Here is a 22,095-nt window from a genome sequence, read left to right as displayed (position 1 = left end):
GATATACTTGCAATTCCACATGGGAGAAAGAGAGAGACGTGAACTTTCGCAACATGCGTAGTCTAAGAAGTCCTGATTATTAGAAAAAAATGAGCACAGGCTCTTCATCAAAACTGGGGGCTAAAAATTACCCTGGTGAACAGTTAATGCATTTCCACATACTCAAGAAGGGGGGAGGGGAAAGGATTTCACAGGGTCCTAAACACACCAATTACTAGAAAATAAGAAATATATCATCATGAATGAGGGGTCATGGTGCGCAGCACAAAATGATCAAGGTATTTCCACAACATTTACAAGTTTGAAATTTGGTACACATGCAGCCACACACTGATTGCTAGAAAAAGGGAGGTGTTTTGCTTCTAAAGGTCAGGACTTGGCACATAAAGTTCATCACATAATAGAGGCCAGAGCACAAAAGTCAGCCCACCCACTGCACCTTTCCTATACAGCCTGCAGCATGAGAGCTGACTCTGTATTACAACCCCACACCTTAGTGGGTGGAAATGTATAAAATGCAACCACCTAGGCAGTAGTAATCACATGAGCATATTCTTTTTTTAAAAAATGGCAACTTCTTTATGGGGGTGTGAATGGGAAAGATCAATCCTTTTAACCCACTCATATGGTCTCATTATTTAAATGGGATTGCAGCGTACAGAATTGGTTCCCACACTACTAATTGTACAGGTGAAGAGGTAATCAGGCCAAAACAATAAATGTATGGGACAGAATGTTGGTCTTTGCACATTCTATTGCCTCTTCTCACACGTGAATTAAACTTGGATTTGGGGAAGAGGCATTTGGGGAAGAAGCCGGGAACAAGCTTGGAAAATACAGGTTTCACACGTGCACACAATTTAAAGTTATTGTTATATGCTTCCAAGTCCCTGAAGAGGGGATGGGCTAAAAAAAATCAGCTTAAAAAAGATGTAGCTACAAAGAGCCATAAAAACAATTCAAATTCCATTGCTTCGGGCAGAATAGAGCTGTCTAATGTTACTCAAACATTCTCTGTCCAGTCCATGCAGTATAAAACCAAAGGGAATGCCAAAAGTAACAGAGATCATTTTTCATCTTGAAAATGGTAAAAACCCAACATGCAAAAGCGTGCTCTATGGACCTTGTTTGCTGTCTTGCATTACTTGCTACTATTCACGGATCCAAAGGAAGTTAGTAAACACTGAATGGATGCAAAGGATGTGAACAGCCAACATAGGCATGTTTGGGTCGTTCTTTCACATGTTATGGTAAAGTGTAATGCCAGCAAGGGCGTACCCACCACGGGGCAAGTTAGGGCAGCTGCCCTACTCTAGAAGCAGGGCTGGTGGGCAGAGGCGGAGCACAGCCCGGCGGAGCGCGAGTTCGCCATTCCCGCCGCGCCGCGCCGCACCCTCCCTCCAGCTCCCCGGCGCGCCCTCAGGCAAGGCCAAGCGCGGCGGGGAACCAGGGAGCGCGGCGCGGTGGGCGGGAACGCCAAACTCGCGCTCCGCTGGGCTGGGCTCCGCCTCCGCCCACCAGCCCTGCTGCTAGGGAGGGGCACAGCCCGGCGGAGCGCGAGTTCGCCGTTCCCGCCCGCCGCGCTGCGCCCTCCCTCCAGCTCCCCGTCGCGCCCTCTGGCAAGGCCAAGCGCGGCGGGGAACCAGAGAGCGCGGCACGGCGGGCGGGAACGCTGAACTCGCGCTCCGCTGGGCTGGGCTCCGCCTCCGCCCACCAGCCCTGCTTCTAGGGAGGGGCACAGCCCGGCGGAGCGCGAGTTCAGCGTTCCCGCCCGCCGTTCCCGCCCACTTTGTGGCCCCTCCCCTTCCGTGCCTTGGCCCCTCCCCTTGCCCCCCCCAGTTTTGATCCTGGGTACGCCCATGAATGCCAGAGTGCGAAAATCAAAGGATTTTGTTTCAGTTGATCTGTGATTAACTATTAACACCCACTAAGGGCTCGTCCACACTTCTGCTTGACCCTTCCCCTGGGGAAACCCTCTCTTTACCACTGAATCAGAGCAAACGGCTTTCCCCCCCAGATTTACGTTTGGTCCTATTCAGCAGTAAGGACCAAATTTTCCCAGGGAAAGCAGCAGGGCAAACGGAAAACCACTTGGATCCATGCCAAGAAAGCATGGGACAAGCAGAAAACCTCTTGGACCCATTCTTCCTAGGCGCGGAACAAGCGAAGTGTGGACGAGCCCTAAGTCAGCAATAAATTTCTATAAAGTTTTTCACCGATTAAGAGCCAATTGGTTTCCTGATCCTTAGGGTATAGCTATGCTTTTCCTCTTGACTGTGATGGGAATAAAGGTAAAGGTAAAGGGACCCCTGACCATTAGGTCCAGTCGTGACCGACTCTGGGGTTGCGCGCTCATCTCGCATTATTGGCCGAGGGGTCCTCAAATGTCCTAAAGAAGCTGCAGTACTCCAGTGTTGCAGAGTATCTATCTCAGAAGGATAAAGGTAAAGGGGCCCCTGACCATCAGGTCCAGTCGTGTCCGACTTTGGGGTTGCGGCGCTCATCTCACTCTATAGGTTGAGGGAGCCGGCGTTTGTCTGTAGACAGCTTCCGGGTCATGTGGCCAGCATGACAAAGCTGCTTCTGGCAAACCAGAGCAGCGCACAGAAACGCTGTTTACCTTCCCACCAGAGCGGTCCCTATTTATCTACTTGCACTTTGATGTGCTTTCGAACTGCTAGGTGGGCAGGAGCTGGGACCAAGCAATGGGAGCTCACCCCGTTGCAGGGATTTGAACCGCCGACCTTCTGATCAGCAAGCCCTAGACTCTGTGGTTTAACCCACAGCGCCACCTGGGTCTCATCTCATAAGGATAAAAAGAGTGAATAACACTTTTCTGCTCTCTATTATGAACTGATGTCATAATGGCAACTGGCAGTGAACTCACACAGACACCCAGCTGATACCTATGAGGTATGTTATGCAAAACTATAAATTATTTTAAATCTAGCTATAGAATTTGTTTCTAATATAAATCATTAGTGAAGTTATTTTTTAAGTCAGTTGGAAAAACGGCAACTTTATTCCTTGCCAATTTGCTAGGATCTCCAAGGACTAATTGACACAATGGAATTCTGTATATGTTCATGAACATGAGTTAAGGAGGTTTGAAAGAGTTACTGAGTCCCCCCCCCCCCCACACACACCATTTTTTGAAGTTGTTGCACTGGAGCTGTTGCACAAGCACTTAGCAGAAAGGAAAGTACTTTGCAATTTAATATACATTCAGCGTCAGTAATTTTTCTACAAGTCTTTGGCTCCATCTGCTGACTTTTAATGTTAAAAATAATTGACAGGGGTTGAAAACATTGTTAGCCTCTGGAATCCTAATTTTTCAAGTCATTTAGTGATTATCAAAATTTAAACAATCAAGTCCACCTCCCTGGGGGGACAGACCCAACCTAAACCATCAGAATAAAATAATTTGAAGCCTCTGAAAAGCACTTTTAGAGAAAGACTACTCTAAAATGTTCAGGTAAGAAAACTGTACTTTGATCCTGGTTCTTGAGTCTATTGCTTGCTTTTTAACTGAAGCAAGTTTAAAACAATTTTTAACAGTAATAAGGGAAGTTTAAACCAATAGGATTTTGTGATACTACTTGTTGCTTTAACAAAGGCCAGATTTTCACATCATAAGCTACTATAAACCACCATCTACTGTGCAACAGGTCATTGCACCCATTTCCCCCCTCCCCACTCACACCGTGGACAAACAAACCATGTTACTTGGCTTAGGGTTACATCTCATGACAAGTGGGGAGGAGTAAACTGGGAGTGATTCACTCTGACACAGTGGTTCATTAAGCCATTGTTCATTAAAAATGGAAATATATAGTGTTATAAAATGCAACCAACTGCAAAACAATAAAGTGAGACATTTAAAACTTCATACCAAAAAAATAGGTAGTACAGAACACAGACAAAAATGACTAACACTGGATTCCAGATCCCATTCACGTCCCAAAAGCCCAGATGAACAAATGAATCGTCAGTTGATGCCTGAAAGTGTCATTGTGGGTGACAAACATACTTCCACAAGCAGGTGGGGTGCCTCCACAGAGAAGCTTCTGTATCACTTTACTGTGAAGTGAATTCCTCTGATATGTTGAAGAACAGCGACAATACTAGAGATTAACCAACAAACCTGCACAGTGCTTGCACCCAAAGATATGCTTAGCTTAAAAATCTCCTCACTTTCTTATGCAGCTGTGTACCACAGGGTCTCTGCATGGCAGCTCAATCGCAATAGCCAGGACAAGAGCTGCTCCCTGGCCCAAGTTTGTATTCAACATAAGAATGCCCCCTTTTTATATACCCTTATTCTGACAGCATGTTGCTTCTGTGGCGTTCCCCATAGTTCATCTGACCACCCTGGGTGAGTCACACAATGCTCAGGCCAGCTATTTACATGGCTGCACTTCATAACTTACAAATGTCTATTTCCCCCGTTATTTCAGTATGAAAACACGAGGCCACCATTTAAATCAATTCCAGTATTTCACTCTTAATGAAAGCTCTGTCTCTTACAAAACTTTTTTTTAAAAAAAACTAAGGCATATTTGTGCGAGAACTCCAAAAAATGTCTTTTTTCAATAATCTGTTGTAGCATACCATATTTCAGTACTGCAGCATCAATTTTTCAAAATCCAAGTCGGGGTGTCACCAGCTCCCTGCATGTGCATCAGAAAGGATAACTGATGATAGAGAACATAGGCCTTTGTTGTTGTTGTTGTTTAATCGTGTCCGACTCTTCGTGACCCCGTGGACCAGAGGCACGCCAAGCACTCCTGTCTTCCACTGCCTCCCGCGGTTTGGTCAGACTCATGTTTTTCGCTTCGAGAACACTGTCCAACCATCTCGTCCTCTGTCGTCCCCTTCTCCTAGTGCCCTCCATCTTTCCCAGCATCAGGGTCTTTTCCAGGGAGTCTTCTCTTCTCATGAGGTGGCCAATAAAGCCACTAGTGTCAGTGCACTGCCCACCCAAAAGAAGTTTTTGTTGGAATTTAAAAACAATTTCCTATTACAGATTTAAATTCCCAGCCTCCAAAAACACTCAGAGCACAGAAATCACATGAAAAATTAAAGAATATTTTTTTGGGGGGGGGCATTTATGGTTGTTAACTACTGTTACAAAATGGGGGGGGTTCCCCTCCAACAAAAGTGTTCTCCCTCCACCACCACATCCTTTGAGGCACCAGGAACAAGTGAGGATACTGATAGAAAAGCACACGATCCCAAACGCTGGAGGGAAAGGGAAGGTAGGTCTTGCAGTTCTCTTTCAATGTTGCCTACTATTTTGAATCATTTGGTGCAATCTGAACTGCAGGCACTTTATTCAATGATGTGCTTGTAGCACACTACTCCTATTTTAACAGAGATTTAGACAAAGTAATCCGGTATGTAGCTGATTGTGAGGGGTCGGTGTGATAAAACTATCTCTTCTAGGTTCTAGTTACAGGTAGGTAGCCGTGTTGGTCTGAGTCGAAGCAAAATAAAAAAATTCCTTCAGTAGCACCTTAAAGACCAACTAAGTTTATATTTTTTGGTATGAGCTTTCGTGTGCATGCACACTTCTTCAGATACACTTCTTCAGATACTCTTCTAGGTTCATATTTCTGCAATTCACTTTAAAACTGACTGACTTTGGAGTGTGGTGGGGAAATTCTCTTCCTATTTGTACAGCAATCTGAGTAAGATTTTAATGCTGTGGAAAATGTTCGGAAGTAGTAACAACATTGAAACATAAACCTATTTCTCTTCCAATTTCTCTTTAGTGACCTTTTCCAAAGTAAAAAATATTGCAACAAAACAAAATGCAGACATGTTTTACGACACAACCATAAAAGTTATTATTTCTTTAGTATCGGTGCATCTCACCAATATTAAAATACTTAAATCACATACCAAGTTGTCAAGGAGGATCAATGTTGTTCACATTTTACAATGAGACCTACCACAAGGCAAGAAATAAAAGACTAATCCTAAATTGAATTAGGAAGCTTCAGAGTCAACAGAGCTAGGAAATAAAAATGGAGATCTACTGATGGCAGAGCCATATAAAACAAAATATGTTATTTTATTGTTTCTGTTAATGATGTCTCTTGGAATGGCGTTCCAATAGATTCTGTTCTTGCCCTTTTTTTGTTTTCTTCCTTTGCCTCCCACTCTTTGTTAGTTTAATGTCAATTATTTTAATGCCTATAATCTACAACTGTATCTCTCCAGCACAGGCTTGTCTTTTTCATTACTTAATATATCCACCTGTTTTACAACGGTCTCTTCGCAGAACCCTTCATTTTAAAATAATAATAATAATAAAAACTTAACTTTTGATTTGCCCCTCATAGTTCTCTTTCTGACCCTTCCTATTTGTCCTCTCTTCACAAGTTCATCACAAGTTCATAATTTGGAAATTCTCTTTGACTGAAATTACAGTTAAATCTTAGTTATTACCAACTGTTAAACATTCCCCAAGCTGCCATTCCTTTTGATACCACAAAAATCTTGCTCAATTCTCTTATACTACCTAGAGTTGATTCTTGCCATCTCCTTTTATAGGGTCTACCTAACTGTTGTATTTGAATTTGAATTCTTCATCTCATCTTATTTCTCTTGCTTTCCATTTTATTCATATTTCTCTTGATTCTTCCTTAAACTAGCTTCCATTTTTGCTATGGAATTCAATGTAAACTTAATTTGTTAGCTTAGATAAGCTTTCATGTTATAACTTCTCATATTTTTGCTCTTATACTGTATATTTCTACTGGTTTTTAAGTTGATTAAAGGGTTATTTAGTGATTGACTAGGTTATCTCTAAATAACCCCTTAATCACGGAACAAAACACCAGATTGAAATGAGTTAATAGCTGATTATCTCTTAATAGCTGATTGTATAAACAAACCTTAACTGAAGGAAGCTGCAATGAAGGTATAAACATAAGCAACTTCATGGTTTCACACCTTTAAAATGACTTTATGAAATGATCATGTGACCATCACGGTATTATTATTTTTCCCAAAGCACTTACAAAACAAATCTCTGTGGAATAAATAAAATTAGAAGCAGGCCTCTGATGGAAAAAGACTCCTGATTTTCAACTGGTGGCTAGGACCTGTAAGTGAGCCGTGCCCTGACCTTAGCTGACTTGCATCCGTAAAGAGACAGAAATTCAGCTAGAATAGAGAGCTGGCTTTCACATCATAAGCTGACCTTTGCACAATTCTGACTCCCCACAGACAACCAAGTGAGCACCTCACTGCAAACCTGCATTTGCTATCTTTTCTGTTATGTGAGATTATAAAAAATGTCACACTGAATTGGATCAAAAATTATTCCGCTGTTTCCCAAAGTGGCCTCCCCCAGTGCATTACCTTACAGATAATGGTATCACACCTAATAGCCATTGCTATGTCTGCCTGGAGTGGGTTCAGGGGGTCACTGATGGATCCCACACTGTTCACTGGGCTAGGCTGCCAACACTCACCATCAATGGTGCAAAACACAGGAGCTTTTTTTTCTAGAAAAATAGGTGCCAGTACTCACCATGAAGCTGTTTCAGTAAGTGCCACACTTTTTAACAACAAAAAAGAGGTGCTGGTACTGTATACTCTTGAGCACCCCCTGAAAAATAGCATGGGCTAAGTAGATTTATGGCAGGGCCTTTTTATGGAGCGTGCACTACCGTAATAATAATAATAATAATAATAATAATAATAATAATAATAATAATAATAATAATAATAATACTTGTACCCCGCCCATCTGGCTGGGCCTCCCCAGCCATCCTGGGAGGCTCTCAACAGTTTAAAAACATCAAACATTAAAAACTTCCCTAAACAGGGCTGCCTTCAGTTGTTTTCTAAAAGTCAGATAGTTGGTTATTTCCTTGACATCAGATGGGAGGGCGTTCCACAGGGCGGGCGCCACTACCGAGAAAGCCCTCTGCCTGGTTCCCTGTAACCTTGCTTCTTGCAAGGAGGGAACCGCCAGAAGGCCCTCGGAGCTGGACCTCAGTGTCTGGGCAGAACGATGGGATGGAGAAGCTCCTTCAGGTATACTGGGCCAAGGCCATTTAGGGCCTTAAAGGTCAGCACCAACACTTTGAATTGTGCTCAGAAATACAATATTCATTTTTCTTCACTGACTTCCACCAGTCCACTTCCAAGCACAATTCTATGATCTTTGGTTGGGGCCAGGATATTACAGTGATACTAGGATGTGAACTTGACATCCTAGTCAAATGCAAATACTTCTGCAGGTTATAGTTTATGGACATGGAGCAAAATGGTAGCAAACCATGTTACTGGACTAAGAAAGAAGTATACGAAAATGGTTTGCTACCATTTATTCAATGCTCTCAATGCATAATATGCTATTTCAAATCATCCAAGTATCGTTCCATTAGCAGAACATCAATGAGTCTTGATGGAAAGTTTCACTAGATAACTCCATGTCTCAGCTTCAGTTCAAATCAAACAAATAGATCAAAATTCTCAAGGGACAAACATTTACTGAAACAGTCTGCCCCACCTTCTTCTAAAGAGTGTACTACTGCACAGCAGAAGGGCTTCAAAGGGACAACTTAATTAACCTTAGCCTGGTAACCCAGCAGGTAACATGGAAGAAACCAGATGTGGCAAAAAAATATTGCAGAGGTAAAAACCAATCAGGTATTGGATATGTGTCTCCTCTTGAATCTTTTATCCATATTTATTGAATATTAACACTATCTATACCAAGTGTTCATGGTTTACTTGTCTTTCTGCAAAATGTTGAATAAAGATTATCCAAAGACTAGAAAGATAGGCTTTGTGTTGTACACTAAAGCACTAGAACAAAATGAAGACATTGTTTACAAACTTATCACTTTTTTACTGATAAAACATGGAATTTAATTTCTTTTCTTCCTTCCTTTTGATATTGCTCCAAAATATGTGATTCACATAAAACTTTAAATGTGCTTTTATATGATCATATAATGCTTTTCCCTAAAAAAAAATCATTTGCAAGATATGATAATAAATCTTCTCCACATATTCTCTGCATGTTCATATAACCTGGAGAATTTATGTCTGTATTTGAGCCCCACTAGTATTTGGTTTTAATATTCGATAACCTACAGCTGATAACTGACATGCAAAGGTATACCAATAATTATTATTCTAGTTTGTTAAAACAGAATAATAATTTGACAGTTGACAGCTCATGCAAGTTCACATTTGAAGCCTATCAAACAATCAAGAGATGCTAGTTAGTTAAAGCATTCACACTCTAATTTTCAGGTAAACATTTCACAAAATCACAAGTTAAATTTTTAATTCAAAATTACTCAAACTCACTATCAAAATTAGAAAATTTGCTAGTATTCATTTCAGCTATAACCATAATGCAACTAGAGAAGTAACAGTAATTTCCAAGGGTTGTATCTAATGCTGGTGCTACTCAGAGTAGACACAATGAAATTAATGGATATGAGTAACTTGGGTTCCATAATTTCAATCCTGAGTGTTACTAAAATTAGACACAACCCCAAACCATATTCATTGTTGCATTAAGCCACAATATATAGTCATATCTTAATTTACCGGTACTGAATAAACATCAACTTTGGAAGAGTTATGGCACCAGCTCCTATCAAAACCATGTAATAACTTGTCTGTATGCAAGTAGTTTTTTGAACAATGGTTCTTCCATGCCACATGAAAAACTGCTATTAAAAAGCCTTCAATAATACATTGTGTTATAGAACAGAGGCCTGGTATTAATTCCTGCCCCCCTTCAAAAATACTACTGGATATTCCCACGCCCCTAACTCACTCTTTGGATCCTTGTGTTCACACACACACACACACACACACACAGAGAGAGAGAGAGAGAGAGAGAGAGGAATAGTAATTAGCTGGTGCTTTCCCCGTAATTTGGGGTGCAAAGTCCATCAGTTTTTAAAAGCTGTCTACTAATTAATTGGACACCAGATTTACATATAGGTTTTGCGGTGAGACTTGGAAACTTGTGTCCGGGAGACTTATGCCCTGCGTGATGCTGCAAATCTAGGAATAGGATAGTGTTAGGAAGAGAGGTACTGGCTCATGTCCAACCAGCACTAACTGGCCAGGGCCTGGGGGACAACATAAGGGAAGATTAACTGCATTGTAAATCTGAGCCAAGACAGTGGAAGGCTGGACCATTACCACTTGTAAGGCACCAATACCCATGCTGTAATTGGGAAGGTGATTTCTGAAGAGAGCAGTGTGTCCCTCTACTGTCTAAGGAGTATAACAGATCTAAAACATTGTTCTGCACAATATTCTCTATTTAAACGGTGGCACCATGCACAATTAAGTCACTCCTCACTCCATCGCTGGAATCATATATATATATATATATATATATATATATATATATATATATATATATATATATATATCACACATATGATCAAACCATGACCCATCTACCCCAGCTCCCTGTTCACATAGTGGCAAGCTTGTAGGAAGTCTAGAAGCAATAGCACTCAGCTCTTCTTTGAGTCCCACAAACTGGTATTCAGAGCCATATCATCTCCAGACAGTAGAGGTAGAACATTGCCATTTAGAATGGAATGATTCACCCAAATGCCTCCTATTTGAAAAATGAACTGTGTTTGCACCTTTAAAATAACAGTGAATGTTGGTCATTAGAATCTGAACTAATACAGAAACCAAGGCATTGGGATCTTTCAATCAATTAAAAGGAATGCTGGTGCAATATTGTGCAAGATCACATGCTCGGGGGAAGGGGAACACACTTTGTAAATGAATGAATGAATGCCCGGTTACTTGTACTTAATCAAATGCAAAGCAAAGAGAAAAGAAGGGCATGCATGCATCATAGCTGCCAAGTTATCCCTTATTTTAAGGGATTTTCCCTTATGCTGAATAGGCTTCCTCGCGAGAAAAGGGAAAACTTGGCAGCTATGATGCATGGGCAGCAATCTTTTCAAATTCCAGATATCAATGCACAGTAGTGCCACTTCCTAAACAGGGATAATAAAATTGGAACTGATAAATTTGCCAGGAGAGAATTTTGGAATCCTCTCTGTCTGCACACTGCTTTTCTTACTTGTGCATGAAACAAATAAAAGTGCCACCTCTAATTCAAACTTCTTTGCAATTAGGATAACTTTCCTTGCTGTTTGCTGTAACAGGACCCAACCATTTGCTAATGGACATGTGGGAGGGGAGGCATCTAAATTTGTTAGGAAAAACTGTGTGTGAACACCAAGAGGAAAGCATGCATGTTCTTGAGAATGGTCCACTTTTATTAATGACAGCCTGGCCACCAAGCTGCTTTAAGAAGGATTCTCCGCATTCGTTTTATGAAGCAGACTGCAGCTAAAAGCAGGCAAATACTCTGGAATTAAGACACGCAGTTGTTTTCAAATTTACCATATGAAGAGTTAATAAAACAGCAGTGACCAGGCCACTCTCCTGCTTGAAAGGATCACATTAAATACACAAGCACAGGAGATGCAACGTATGGTTCATATTAGTGGTGCTCAGCTTGGCAGTGCTCCCTCTGGCTTTCTTTCTTTCCTTCTCCTCTGACCAAGAAAAAGAAACAAACTATCTGTATGTGTATTATGTAGCTCTCCCGTTCCATACCTGAACCTGGCCCTGAGTGAAACACATCCTTCAAACCAGCCCCACTCCTAAATCACATTAATTAGGCAAGGGCACCCCTTAGACATAACTATCCATGGGAAAAGAAATACTGTACCTGACTTTACAAGGTTCAGATGCTGAACACAGCAGTCACAAACGATACGACTTTTCCCCAAAGCTCAAAGCGCTAATCTCAGTTTCGTTTTATGCTCATTTATATCTCACATGCAGGACAAATGCAGGGCACTTCATTGTAAGTCAAGATGACGCAGGTATTGTTATACAATATATTCCGTATCTTGATTATTATTTTAACAGTGATCAATGATTTCATTAACACAGAAGGTTTTAATCGGTGCTAAGGGGAAAGTGAGTCACCTGGTTGTGAAAAGTTGTAGCTGAATTCTCTGGTCTCTGAATGATGGGACATAAAGCTACAACTTCTACCAGGAGAGACCATGTGAGCTCCTGAAGGCACACTTGCAACTACTTTGCTTCACACTCCTAAGGTCTGGCTCATGAGTTGTATACAAGGTTGAATACGGCTTATGGTTAGTGAGAAGAAAGTTTAACCATAAGTCCTGGTAAGGACAACATGCTAAGGCAAACCTTGGATTAATGTAGTTTAGAAGCAAAAAAGGACCAGGGAGGAGCAAAGAGAGCACACACACTCACGCGGTTGACTTAAAGGTAAAGGGTAAAGGGACCCCTGACCATTAGGTCCAGTCGTGACCGACTCTGGGGTTGCGCGCTCATCTCACATTATTGGCTGAGGGAGCCGGCGTACAGCTTCCAGGTCATGTGGCCAGCATGACAAAGCCGCTTCTGACAAACCAGAGCAGCACATGGAAACGCCGTTTACCTTCCCGCTGTACCTTCCTATTTATCTACTTTGACGTGCTTTCGAACTGCTAGGTTGGCAGGAGCTGGGACCAAGCAACGGGAGCTCACCCCGTCACAGGGATTCGAACCGCCAACCTTCTGATCAGCAAGCCCTAGGCTCAGTAGTTTAACCACAGTGCCACCTGGGTCCCTAAGCCTTGACTTAGCATGACACAAAAAACAAGATAAGGAATACCATCTTCATCTGGAAAAGAAATTATGTCCGATCACCTGTCAAATCCTGCATGCTTTGCTTATGTAAAGAATGTGCCCAGCCTAATCTGATCAACTCAACCCAGAAATCGAGAGGCAATTAAAGGAAATGAACCAACAATTACTTAAAAGTGCGTTCATAATTTTAACTAGGTGTGAAATTTACTCTTCCCTAGATGTTAAGCTCTCCTGTTCATCTATTAGTTTCTACCACCCAATAGATCTGATGAGCTGGCTTCCACTTCACAGCATTTCAACAAAACAATGACTGAAAAATATACCCAAAATAATGAGGGTAAAATAAAAAGAGGCTTCTAAAGAACTACTTGCATCAGAACCTTCCAATGAACTTTCCACAAACAAGAGACCTGAAAACCTCACAGAGCACAATACACAAGGAACAGAACAAACCTTACTGAAACAAATGGGAGTGGCGCAAGAGCACAGCCGCGATCTCGGGAAACATATTCATTTCAACGGGGCCTGTGCAAGAGAAGTTCTTGGCATGCTGCGATCTTATTCTTTAAACACTTGCAACAAAAGGAGCTCTAGATTCCCCCCCTTTTTTGAATAGGAAGTTTTACTTATAGCCATATCTTCAGATCTGTTGCACCAACAAGTAAGTGCCTAGGACATTGCATGCCAACCATTCTGAAGAAACAAGAGTCACACACTGTCTGTTTGCCAGGAGAAAAGTAAACACATTGGCACAAACATGTTGGATTAGGTTGCCAGGATGGGCACATCTCTGAACTGGAATATGTTTGTCATTAAGTTTGAACAGCCTCCAGTGCATCATAACTGCAAGCCTGACTGGATTTGCTCATAGTAGTGTGTGTGTGTGTGTGTGTGTGTGTGTGTGTGTGTGTGTGTGTGGCACACTATGAAAAAGGTACAGACTAAGGCAAACTAAAATAAAACTATCATAAAATTGACTAGAGCAGGTTTCCCTCCTTCAGCCTCATTAACAAGCTTATGTACAAGACCAAAGTAATTCTGGACAAATGTTCTTTTTGCAATCCACTTATTGTAATTTGCAAACAGCTGCTATGAGCTGCAACCCTCACTAACATGTGGTTCTGAAATTATTATTATTATTAGACTTAAGAAAAGTCTTTATTCTCTTGGAATTAATGTTTTGAGCTCTACACATAAGTCAGCTTTCCAACATTTGTTTCACTCTTACCAGTGAAGACTACTTCCCACAACTACTCTAATTATTTAATAACTTTTTTATTTAAAAAAACTTGACACTTAAGATGGGCTTATTTCTCTTAAGGTCATAGCATACCTTCATGCTTTAAGCATGAAAGCAGGACTTAAGGTCTCTACAGACACACACTGCTCCAATCTCTAAATTGGTTACATTATGCACCCATCCACAACCTTGGTTCCTCCCATCTTCTCACATGTTTATTTAATTTATATACCACTTCATATTTCAACAGAAATCTCTACATATCCTGACGAAAGGAATAAATATTAAGGAATCGAGCTGCTCTGGAGGGGGTTGCACTCCCTACTAAAGGAGCAGGTGCACAGCTTTGGGGTCCTTCTGAATCCACTGCTGTCACTGGAGGCACAAGTGGCCTCAGGGGCACTGAGTTACTGTAACATTAATAGCTGAATCCTACTGGGAGCTGAATGGATCATTCCCAAAACAGTATGACACCTGATTGGCTCTCTAAATACTCGTGCTCATTGGCTACATTCAAATGATGGAAAGCTACTGCATATCAACCTAAGCAAGCTGAGCTTCCTTTTTCTTATTTGTCTGTAACTTTTGATAGAATACAGATAATTGAACAAACTTTGTTGCATTACATTCTTCATTAAATTATCTTTCCACTGATATATACTTTTATGGTACTGCTCCAAAAAAAGGGGTTGCTAAGAGCAGTCAAACCGCAAAAATACACTTTCCCCAAAAAGTTTCCACAATTTTGGCCATTCAGCTCCATTATACATGGGGTTTCCTTTGAGGGCAGTTCTGAAAGTACAGCCAGTGAAGAATTCAGCATCTAGATTATTAACTAGGACCAGAAGGCCTAAACATACCGGTACTACCGTACATCAATTCTGGCCCAACTGCAGGAGCTACCAATCAGTTTCCTGGCTCAATTCAAATGGTTGCAGCAGTGACAAGACCTTGCCTACAGATACTTCAAAGACATAGTCTGGTTTTGTCTCCTTTACCTGAGCAGCTTATTGAGTTATTATGTAATAAAAGAAAGTTGTTCCTTCCAGGTCAGGAGAACCTTTTTAGTGCTGGATTTCGATGTTTCTAAAACTACTGTATTACAGGGGCTATAAATTATTTCTCTCGTTTTCCATAACTGTTGTGGTATAACATCTATATTGGCGTCATCCAACAATGCCTGAATAAATGTACAACAGATTTCCATGTGTGCAACTGGGCATAATCTCCTCTGCCTAGCCCCTGCTGGTGTACCCCAGAATCTGCTCCAAGCTTCCAGAACATATTTCAGGGGTGCAAGGGGGGAGACAAGACAAGGGGAAGTGCTGTTGTGCAAGCAGCAGCATTGTAGGTCACCCATAAACTCAATTCTATATAGACTGTGCTTTGGCATGTTTCATCAAGCCAAGAATATAAACAGCAACTGTGGGCAATTCACCGGCATCAATTGTTGATCACAGGACAGTTCACAACATAAAAATATAAAATGAGAACACAAAACACATAATAAAAACAGAAACAAACCAATAACCCCCTCCCACAAATTCAATGAGTTCGAAGATTCACCTGTCAGTTTTGCTTTTGTACTATCTAGTGCTGCCATTCTTTACTTTTTGCTTCCACGTGGCATCAGATCATTATCCTGCTTTAACCACTTCTTTCTTATGAGAAGCATCAACAGCACACACAGCAAGACAATGCTGTGAAAATAAAGTCCCATCTATCGGCCACGGCAATAGAAACGTCAGAATGAACTTCCTGACAGTAAGAGCTGTTCAAGAGTGGAACAGAGTCCCTGGGAAGGTGGGCTCTCCTTCCCTGGAGGTTTTTAAGCAGAGGTTGGATAGCTATCTGCCATGGATGTTTTAGTTGAGATTCCTGCATCACAAGGGATTGAACTAGATGATCCTCAGGTTCCCTTCTAACTCTACCATTCTATGATGTGCCCTAGAAAGTGCTAGAAAGGTCACCAACAGATTGCCTACTGGGCTGTGTAGGAGAAAGAAAGAGAGAAAACATAGCTTTCAACTAATCCGGTTGAAGGCATACAAATCTACCTTTACAGGAGCTTCCTGTAACAACATTGCTTCCTAGCCTATAAAATAAAGACAACAATGACAACTCAGTTGTCTACTTAGAAGTTTACTTCCAAGTTTTTTGAATGACTGGAGTAATGGGCAAATTCTTTCTTTTTGCCAAAGCTCAAGAAAGGGGGAGGGAACACAATATTTGATATCCTCATTCCAAAACTTTATTATTAAAAAGGCAGCAGTTGTGTCACATCATGTATGCTCCTCCAGTTTATTAACTTGGATATGTAGCAATTTAGATACCTTAATTATCATTAAGGTAATCCCAAAGGCCAATCAGAAATGTGTTATCACCACATTTTCAAAGCACAAATCCTAGGCTCATGCTCTTCAAGATGGATTTCAAGTACTGTTGAGCAAATAGTATTAAATTGCCTCATTGGAGAATGCTTTGCCGCGTCAAACATTTTAGCCAACACATACACATACACACACACACACACACACACTTCTCTCGTTGCAGTTCCAATAATCAACCCCAGATGGCAATTTACATAGGCAATAGTGTAAAGGAATCTGTGTGCTGCTGGCGTTCTCAACCTCAATCAGAAAGTATGGGCGTTCGAGAATGTCACTGTTTATTTTTAATTGCTCTGTCCCTCCTTTGTGCAAGTTCAAGCGGTCACAGATGTCGAAGTCTATTAGCAGAATAGGTACGAGATGCCACTTTATTTGCTGGGAGGGTTCCTTGAATTTGGAAAGCAGCTGTTTTGCAATGTCCCCAATGCCCAGTGGGCACCAGCTGTCAATCTCAGTTAGCAAAGGGTCAGGGCAAAGAAAGGTCAAGGAGTGTCATGATCCAGAGTGTGTTATAAAATCTGCCTCCTCTGTTACTTTGTAGACCTGTGAATGGAATAACCTCTCACAGGTATCCAAGCCTAGCACTCCACACAGCATACGTGAGAAACCCAATGTAATCATGTCTATGTGGAGGCACACACTTATCTAAAAACCTAAAATGCTGCATACATGCTGGACATCTAACTAAATTATATTCTACATAACTAAAGCAGGGGTGGGAAACCTGTGGCCTGGAACCCAACTTCCAACAGGGCTAATGGTCAAGGATGGTGGGAGTTGTAGTCCATCTATAGGGTGACAGATTCCCCACTCCTGAACTAAGGAACAGGCATACCCAACAAGCAAAATACTACTAATATAATCATTTTTTAAAACAACAACTCGATTTTTAATGGTGCTGTTAAACATAATAAAAGTGAACCTTACCTAATACAGTGGTACCTCGGGTTAAGAACTTAATTCGTTCTGGAGGTCCATTCTTAACCTGAAACTGTTCTTAACCTGAGGTACCACTTTAGCTAATGGGGCCTCCCACTGCCGCTGCGCCACCACCGTGCAATTTCTGTTCTCATCCAGAAGCAAAGTTCTTAACCCGAGGTACTATTTCTGGGTTAGCGGAGTCTGTAACCTGAAGTGTCTGTAACCCAAGGTACCACTGTAATGAAGAAATGATGGCTTGATTTATTCTGGCGTTCTGTGCCTTTCTATCTCTTTATCTCAAATCTAGGATTTGAATTCCCTTTCCTATTATAGCATGTTGATTGGAACAACTGGAACCAATTCAAGTTCATTTAACAAACTCATCCATATCATAGGTGAACTGTACACAGTTCACAAGTTGACAATGAAAGCGAGTATTTTCTGGATCTACACACACCTCTCTCATCTGTTCAATCTTATCCTTTCTTCACATTACAAGTCATGCTGTCCTTCTTTTCCATATAATCTTACTAGTTTTAGGCAAAAATGCAGACTAATGAAATGACTTTTTCCTTATGACAAATATTTAAAGGGTTATCTGAAAAACTGCATTTCAGAATCAAATGGTTTACAGTACAAGATTTTCAACCCAATATCTGAAAAGCCCCATTTATCATTCATTTATTCTGTGTCTCACATCTGATGTTCCATTCCACCAATGGATGCCCCAATGGAAAGAGGATAGTCATTTTGCTTGTTTTGTAGCCATGGCTCTCTTGTTGTCTAGCAATAAAAATGCCAGTACATGATTCACATTCACTGACAGTGCTAAACCTTCCAAAGACAGAAAGGGGACTACTAGGTTTTTTTCAGACAGTTTTCAAAATGTCAGATTACTCAGATTGAGAGAGAATAATCAGAGAGAGGCGATGGAAAGCAAAAACGGAGACATCTGTAACATTCAGGACATATGAAGGAAGGAATGGATACTAAGCTGATCTCCGATGGGTCCAAGGCTGCAATCGTATCCTCACTAAAATAGGAGTAAATCCCTTACAACAGAGAGGGACCCACCTTTGAGGAAACATACTTAGGATTGAATTGCAAAGGGTGACATTCTAAGCAGATTTACATCTGATTAAATGGAAACACTTAAGTTCAGTTTTAGGATATACATTTCTTCCATGTCCATGACATTTGAACATTCAAAGGGTATGATGTTACAATTTTTACCATGCTAATAGCTGCTCATATACATTTTCAGTTGGAAATATATGGAAAAATAATTACTCTGCTTTGGTTCATCTTTTGTTCACAGGGTGGTGCCGCATAACATTTTATTGCAACAGCTAACTGTTCACTTTCCCAGTGCCATTCACTTTTCTTATAGTCGCCTCCTTTTCTGAAGCAGGCAGAATATTAAAGTTGTCTGTTTCCCCTGTCAAAATATTTCCCCCAGTGATTTCCTGTGTCTTTCCAAATAATGTCTCAAAAAAGAACTGAACCCACAGTCCTCAGGCACATAATTTCGCTGAAAGCAGATTTTAAAATGTTCACTTAATGTTCTTGACTACAGACATGCCCTGAATTTGTTCTCTTCTCACTTCTGTCTGCTGCTACAATCAGGCAAAGATTTTGCCCCATTTGGCTGCCTGAACTGTTTCCCATATCCTTGTTTCTGAGGCCTCCCCCTTTTAAGAAGCCAGCCTGTGTCTTCCATTTCCCTTGCAAATTACATTCTTCATGATTCCATTTAACAATACCATGTTAAGAGCTGCATGGTGCTATACAATTTTTCCCAAAGGGTTTGTTACGTTCCCAACATGCAAACCAAAACAGGTTGGTTAGGTAAGTTAGGAAATATATGGAGGAGTGAGGAAGAAGCAAGCACAGTCTTACCTTCTGCATATTTTTCTCATTTCCTTTTATAGAGATGTTAGAGATAGAAATGATACACTCACCTTGAGGGCAGGAATCTCCACATTGTCTCCATTGCTGACACAGCCTGAAAGAATGGTTCCCGTCATCACAGTGCCTTGACCCTTAATGGAGAAGCAGTGATCTACGGCCATGAGGAAAGATCCCGAAGGGTCTCTTGTGGGTAGGTAAGCCTCTGACTTCAGGACCTAAACACAATACCAAAACAAGCGCTGTAGGTTGGTGAGCCGTCATATCGCACATGGATGGAGGAAACATGAGGAGGACAGCATATACTTTTTCTGATTCCAGGAGTCCTGCAGCAAGTTGGAGCAGGCCAATGTCAAATGAACTGGGTACGCTACCCAGAATATGCACGCTTAGCAGCAGCAACAGGATTCAGTTTTCTGCCTTAAGGATTTGGTGCAGCACAATCAGCTTGGTTAGCCAACAATGCCGGGGACAAAGATCCTGCCAAAAGCAATGCAGACACTGCTGTGCCAAAGTGAAGAGCAACTGCTTACACCCCCTGGGAAAAATAAGGATGCATATACCCCCACCTATATCCACGCCTCTCTTTGCCTTGGACAATTTGTGACTACAGCAGGATCGCAACTTGCACGATCACAGCTTTATGCACTTGGTGGCTGGCCAGCTGATATCACACAAATTAAACTCATGCAATCAGGAATCTTAAAAGCTCTTTCCATGCCTGGCTTTCCTGGTGCGGAAAGAGCTTTTGAGCTCTCAGGCTTGCCTACTGGGTTCTGGGAAGGTCTCACAAGGCCTTCAGAAGATCTCGCAGTACCATTCAAGATCTCATGAAGGTGTCCAGAGCCCAGTAAGCAGGGTGGAGGGCTCTCTGTTGAAAGGTATTGCAAAAGGGGTTTAAATCCAGGTGCACACATCTACAGTATGCAGGAGGGCTCGTACTAAATTTCTCCTGGAAATTCTAATATTGTTGTAATTGGAGATCTATATGTTTATAAGTGAATCCTACTCCCCACCTGTAACCTAATGTGCTTTTACCTCGTTTTGCTACTAACTACTCTGTGAAATGTGGGGCATTAGAATTTCCATTTCATGCATGGTAAACTGAGGCCAAGAAATAGTGACTTGCTGGAGACCACACAATGAATCTATGGCACTTAAATCCAGGTTGTACAAAGTCAATAGATAATTGGATCCCATGATCCATGCATAGATCATGATTGAAGTCCTTAAAAAATGGGGGTGGAGGAAACCTCCAAGTGCACAAGGATATATTTAACCAAGCCCTATACATTTTAAATAAAATTATTCTTTGGGGCAGCCTTAGGCACCAACAATTTCAATTTTAGTTTGTCACAATAAATAATCAACCATTATTTATTGAAAAAAAGATATTGTAAAACTCACACATTTTCTGTTATAATCAAAGTTATCTTTAAGTTCATGGTTGCATCAAGTTGACAATATATTACAGTACAGTGGAACCTCGGTTTGCGAACACCTCGGTTTACGAATTTTCGGTTTACGAACGCCGTGGACCCATCTGGAATGGATTAATTCACTTTCCATTACTTTCAATGGGAAAGTTCGCTTCAGTTTATGAACGTTTCAGTTTATGAACAGACTTCCGGAACCAATTACACCCATGCTTCGGGTTAAGTACGCTTTAGGTTGAGTACTTCGCGGACCTGTCTGGAACGGATTAATCCACTTTCCATTACTTTCAATGGGAAATTTCGCTTCAGTTTATGAACGCTTCAGTTTATGAACAGACTTCCGGAACCAATTGTGTTCAAAAACCGAGGTACCACTGTACTGCCTTTTGAACAGCTCTTCTTTTTAAAGTTACTATCCTGGGTGGTAAATTTACAGGTCGAGAATTTAGGACACATTTTCAGGAAAACCACTGAACCACTGATGCTGCTACAAAGACAGTTAGGAAAGATGCTTCTTAACTTTCTAACTGGTTTACTTTAAAGGTAGTTTGGTCAACATGGAATGTGCACATTTTTTTCTCAAAAACATGTTAATCAATTAAGGATATTTTATCATTGATATTCTCCAAGCTGATAGGTAGATACTGTACCTGCAAGCTTATGCATACAATTGTAGTGGTAATTTGAAAGCTGACTCATGCATGCCATACCAGCACCAAAAAAAAATTAAATAAATAAACAAACTGCTGCCAGAAACATGGAAAACTCTGCATTGTCTTTTTCTGCAGTGGAACCCTCTGAATAAACTAATGAAATTTATCTGCACCATCTCAAGTCTGTGTCTACATTTCTGCCTTTCAAGAGGAGGAAACCCTGTGGCGAAGTTGGGCACCTTAGACTGTGAGAATATACCCCTAGCCATTTCTCACACATACACAAAGAAAACATATACAATTTACACAGCTAGATCAGCAAGCATATATGACAATCACGAAATAATGAGGTTGAAGTGTGGAGGACAGGGAATGACTTTATGGCAAAGCACAGTTAACATGCATGAGACCGCCCAGTTAAGTCATGGCATTTCCACCATGAAGAAGATGGAAACCAGTCATAGAAACAGAGCAGTGACTTAGGATAAGGTAGCTTCTAACTTGGTTTTGAAAGAGTTTTTAAATTCAGTTTATTTATTAAGTACTCATAGTTTAGTTCTACGATGTTTACTTTGAACAGTGCAATCCTATGCATGTCTACCCAGAACTTCAAAAGGAAGTTCTGCTGAGTTCAAGGGACTTATTACCAAAGGCATGAATAGGATTGCAGCCTTCGTTAACAGACAAACAGACAAACAGACAAACAGACAAACAGACAAACAGACAAACACAGACGACAAACAGACAAACAGACAAACAGACAAACAGACAAACAGACAAACAGACAAAGCCCTCTCCTCCTTGATAAAATACCAGTTTTTGGATTAAAACATGACATTTTTTCCAAATAT

General features: G+C 41.1%; 1 protein-coding gene across 1 annotated transcript in view; it reads right to left on the bottom strand.

Moving 5' to 3' along the window:
• Nucleotides 1-22,095, bottom strand: part of EEFSEC (eukaryotic elongation factor, selenocysteine-tRNA specific) — a 167,727-nt gene that overhangs the window by 89,701 nt on the left and 55,931 nt on the right. The window contains exon 5 of the mRNA XM_035106448.2: nt 19,209-19,373. Within this exon, the coding sequence (XP_034962339.2) occupies nt 19,209-19,373 (165 nt within the window). The remainder of the gene's footprint in view (nt 1-19,208; nt 19,374-22,095) is intronic.

The sequence above is a fragment of the Zootoca vivipara genome, chromosome 2 (assembly GCF_963506605.1).
Source record: "Zootoca vivipara chromosome 2, rZooViv1.1, whole genome shotgun sequence".
Lineage (NCBI taxonomy): Eukaryota > Metazoa > Chordata > Lepidosauria > Squamata > Lacertidae > Zootoca > Zootoca vivipara.
This window is presented reverse-complemented; position numbering and strand designations above follow the sequence as displayed.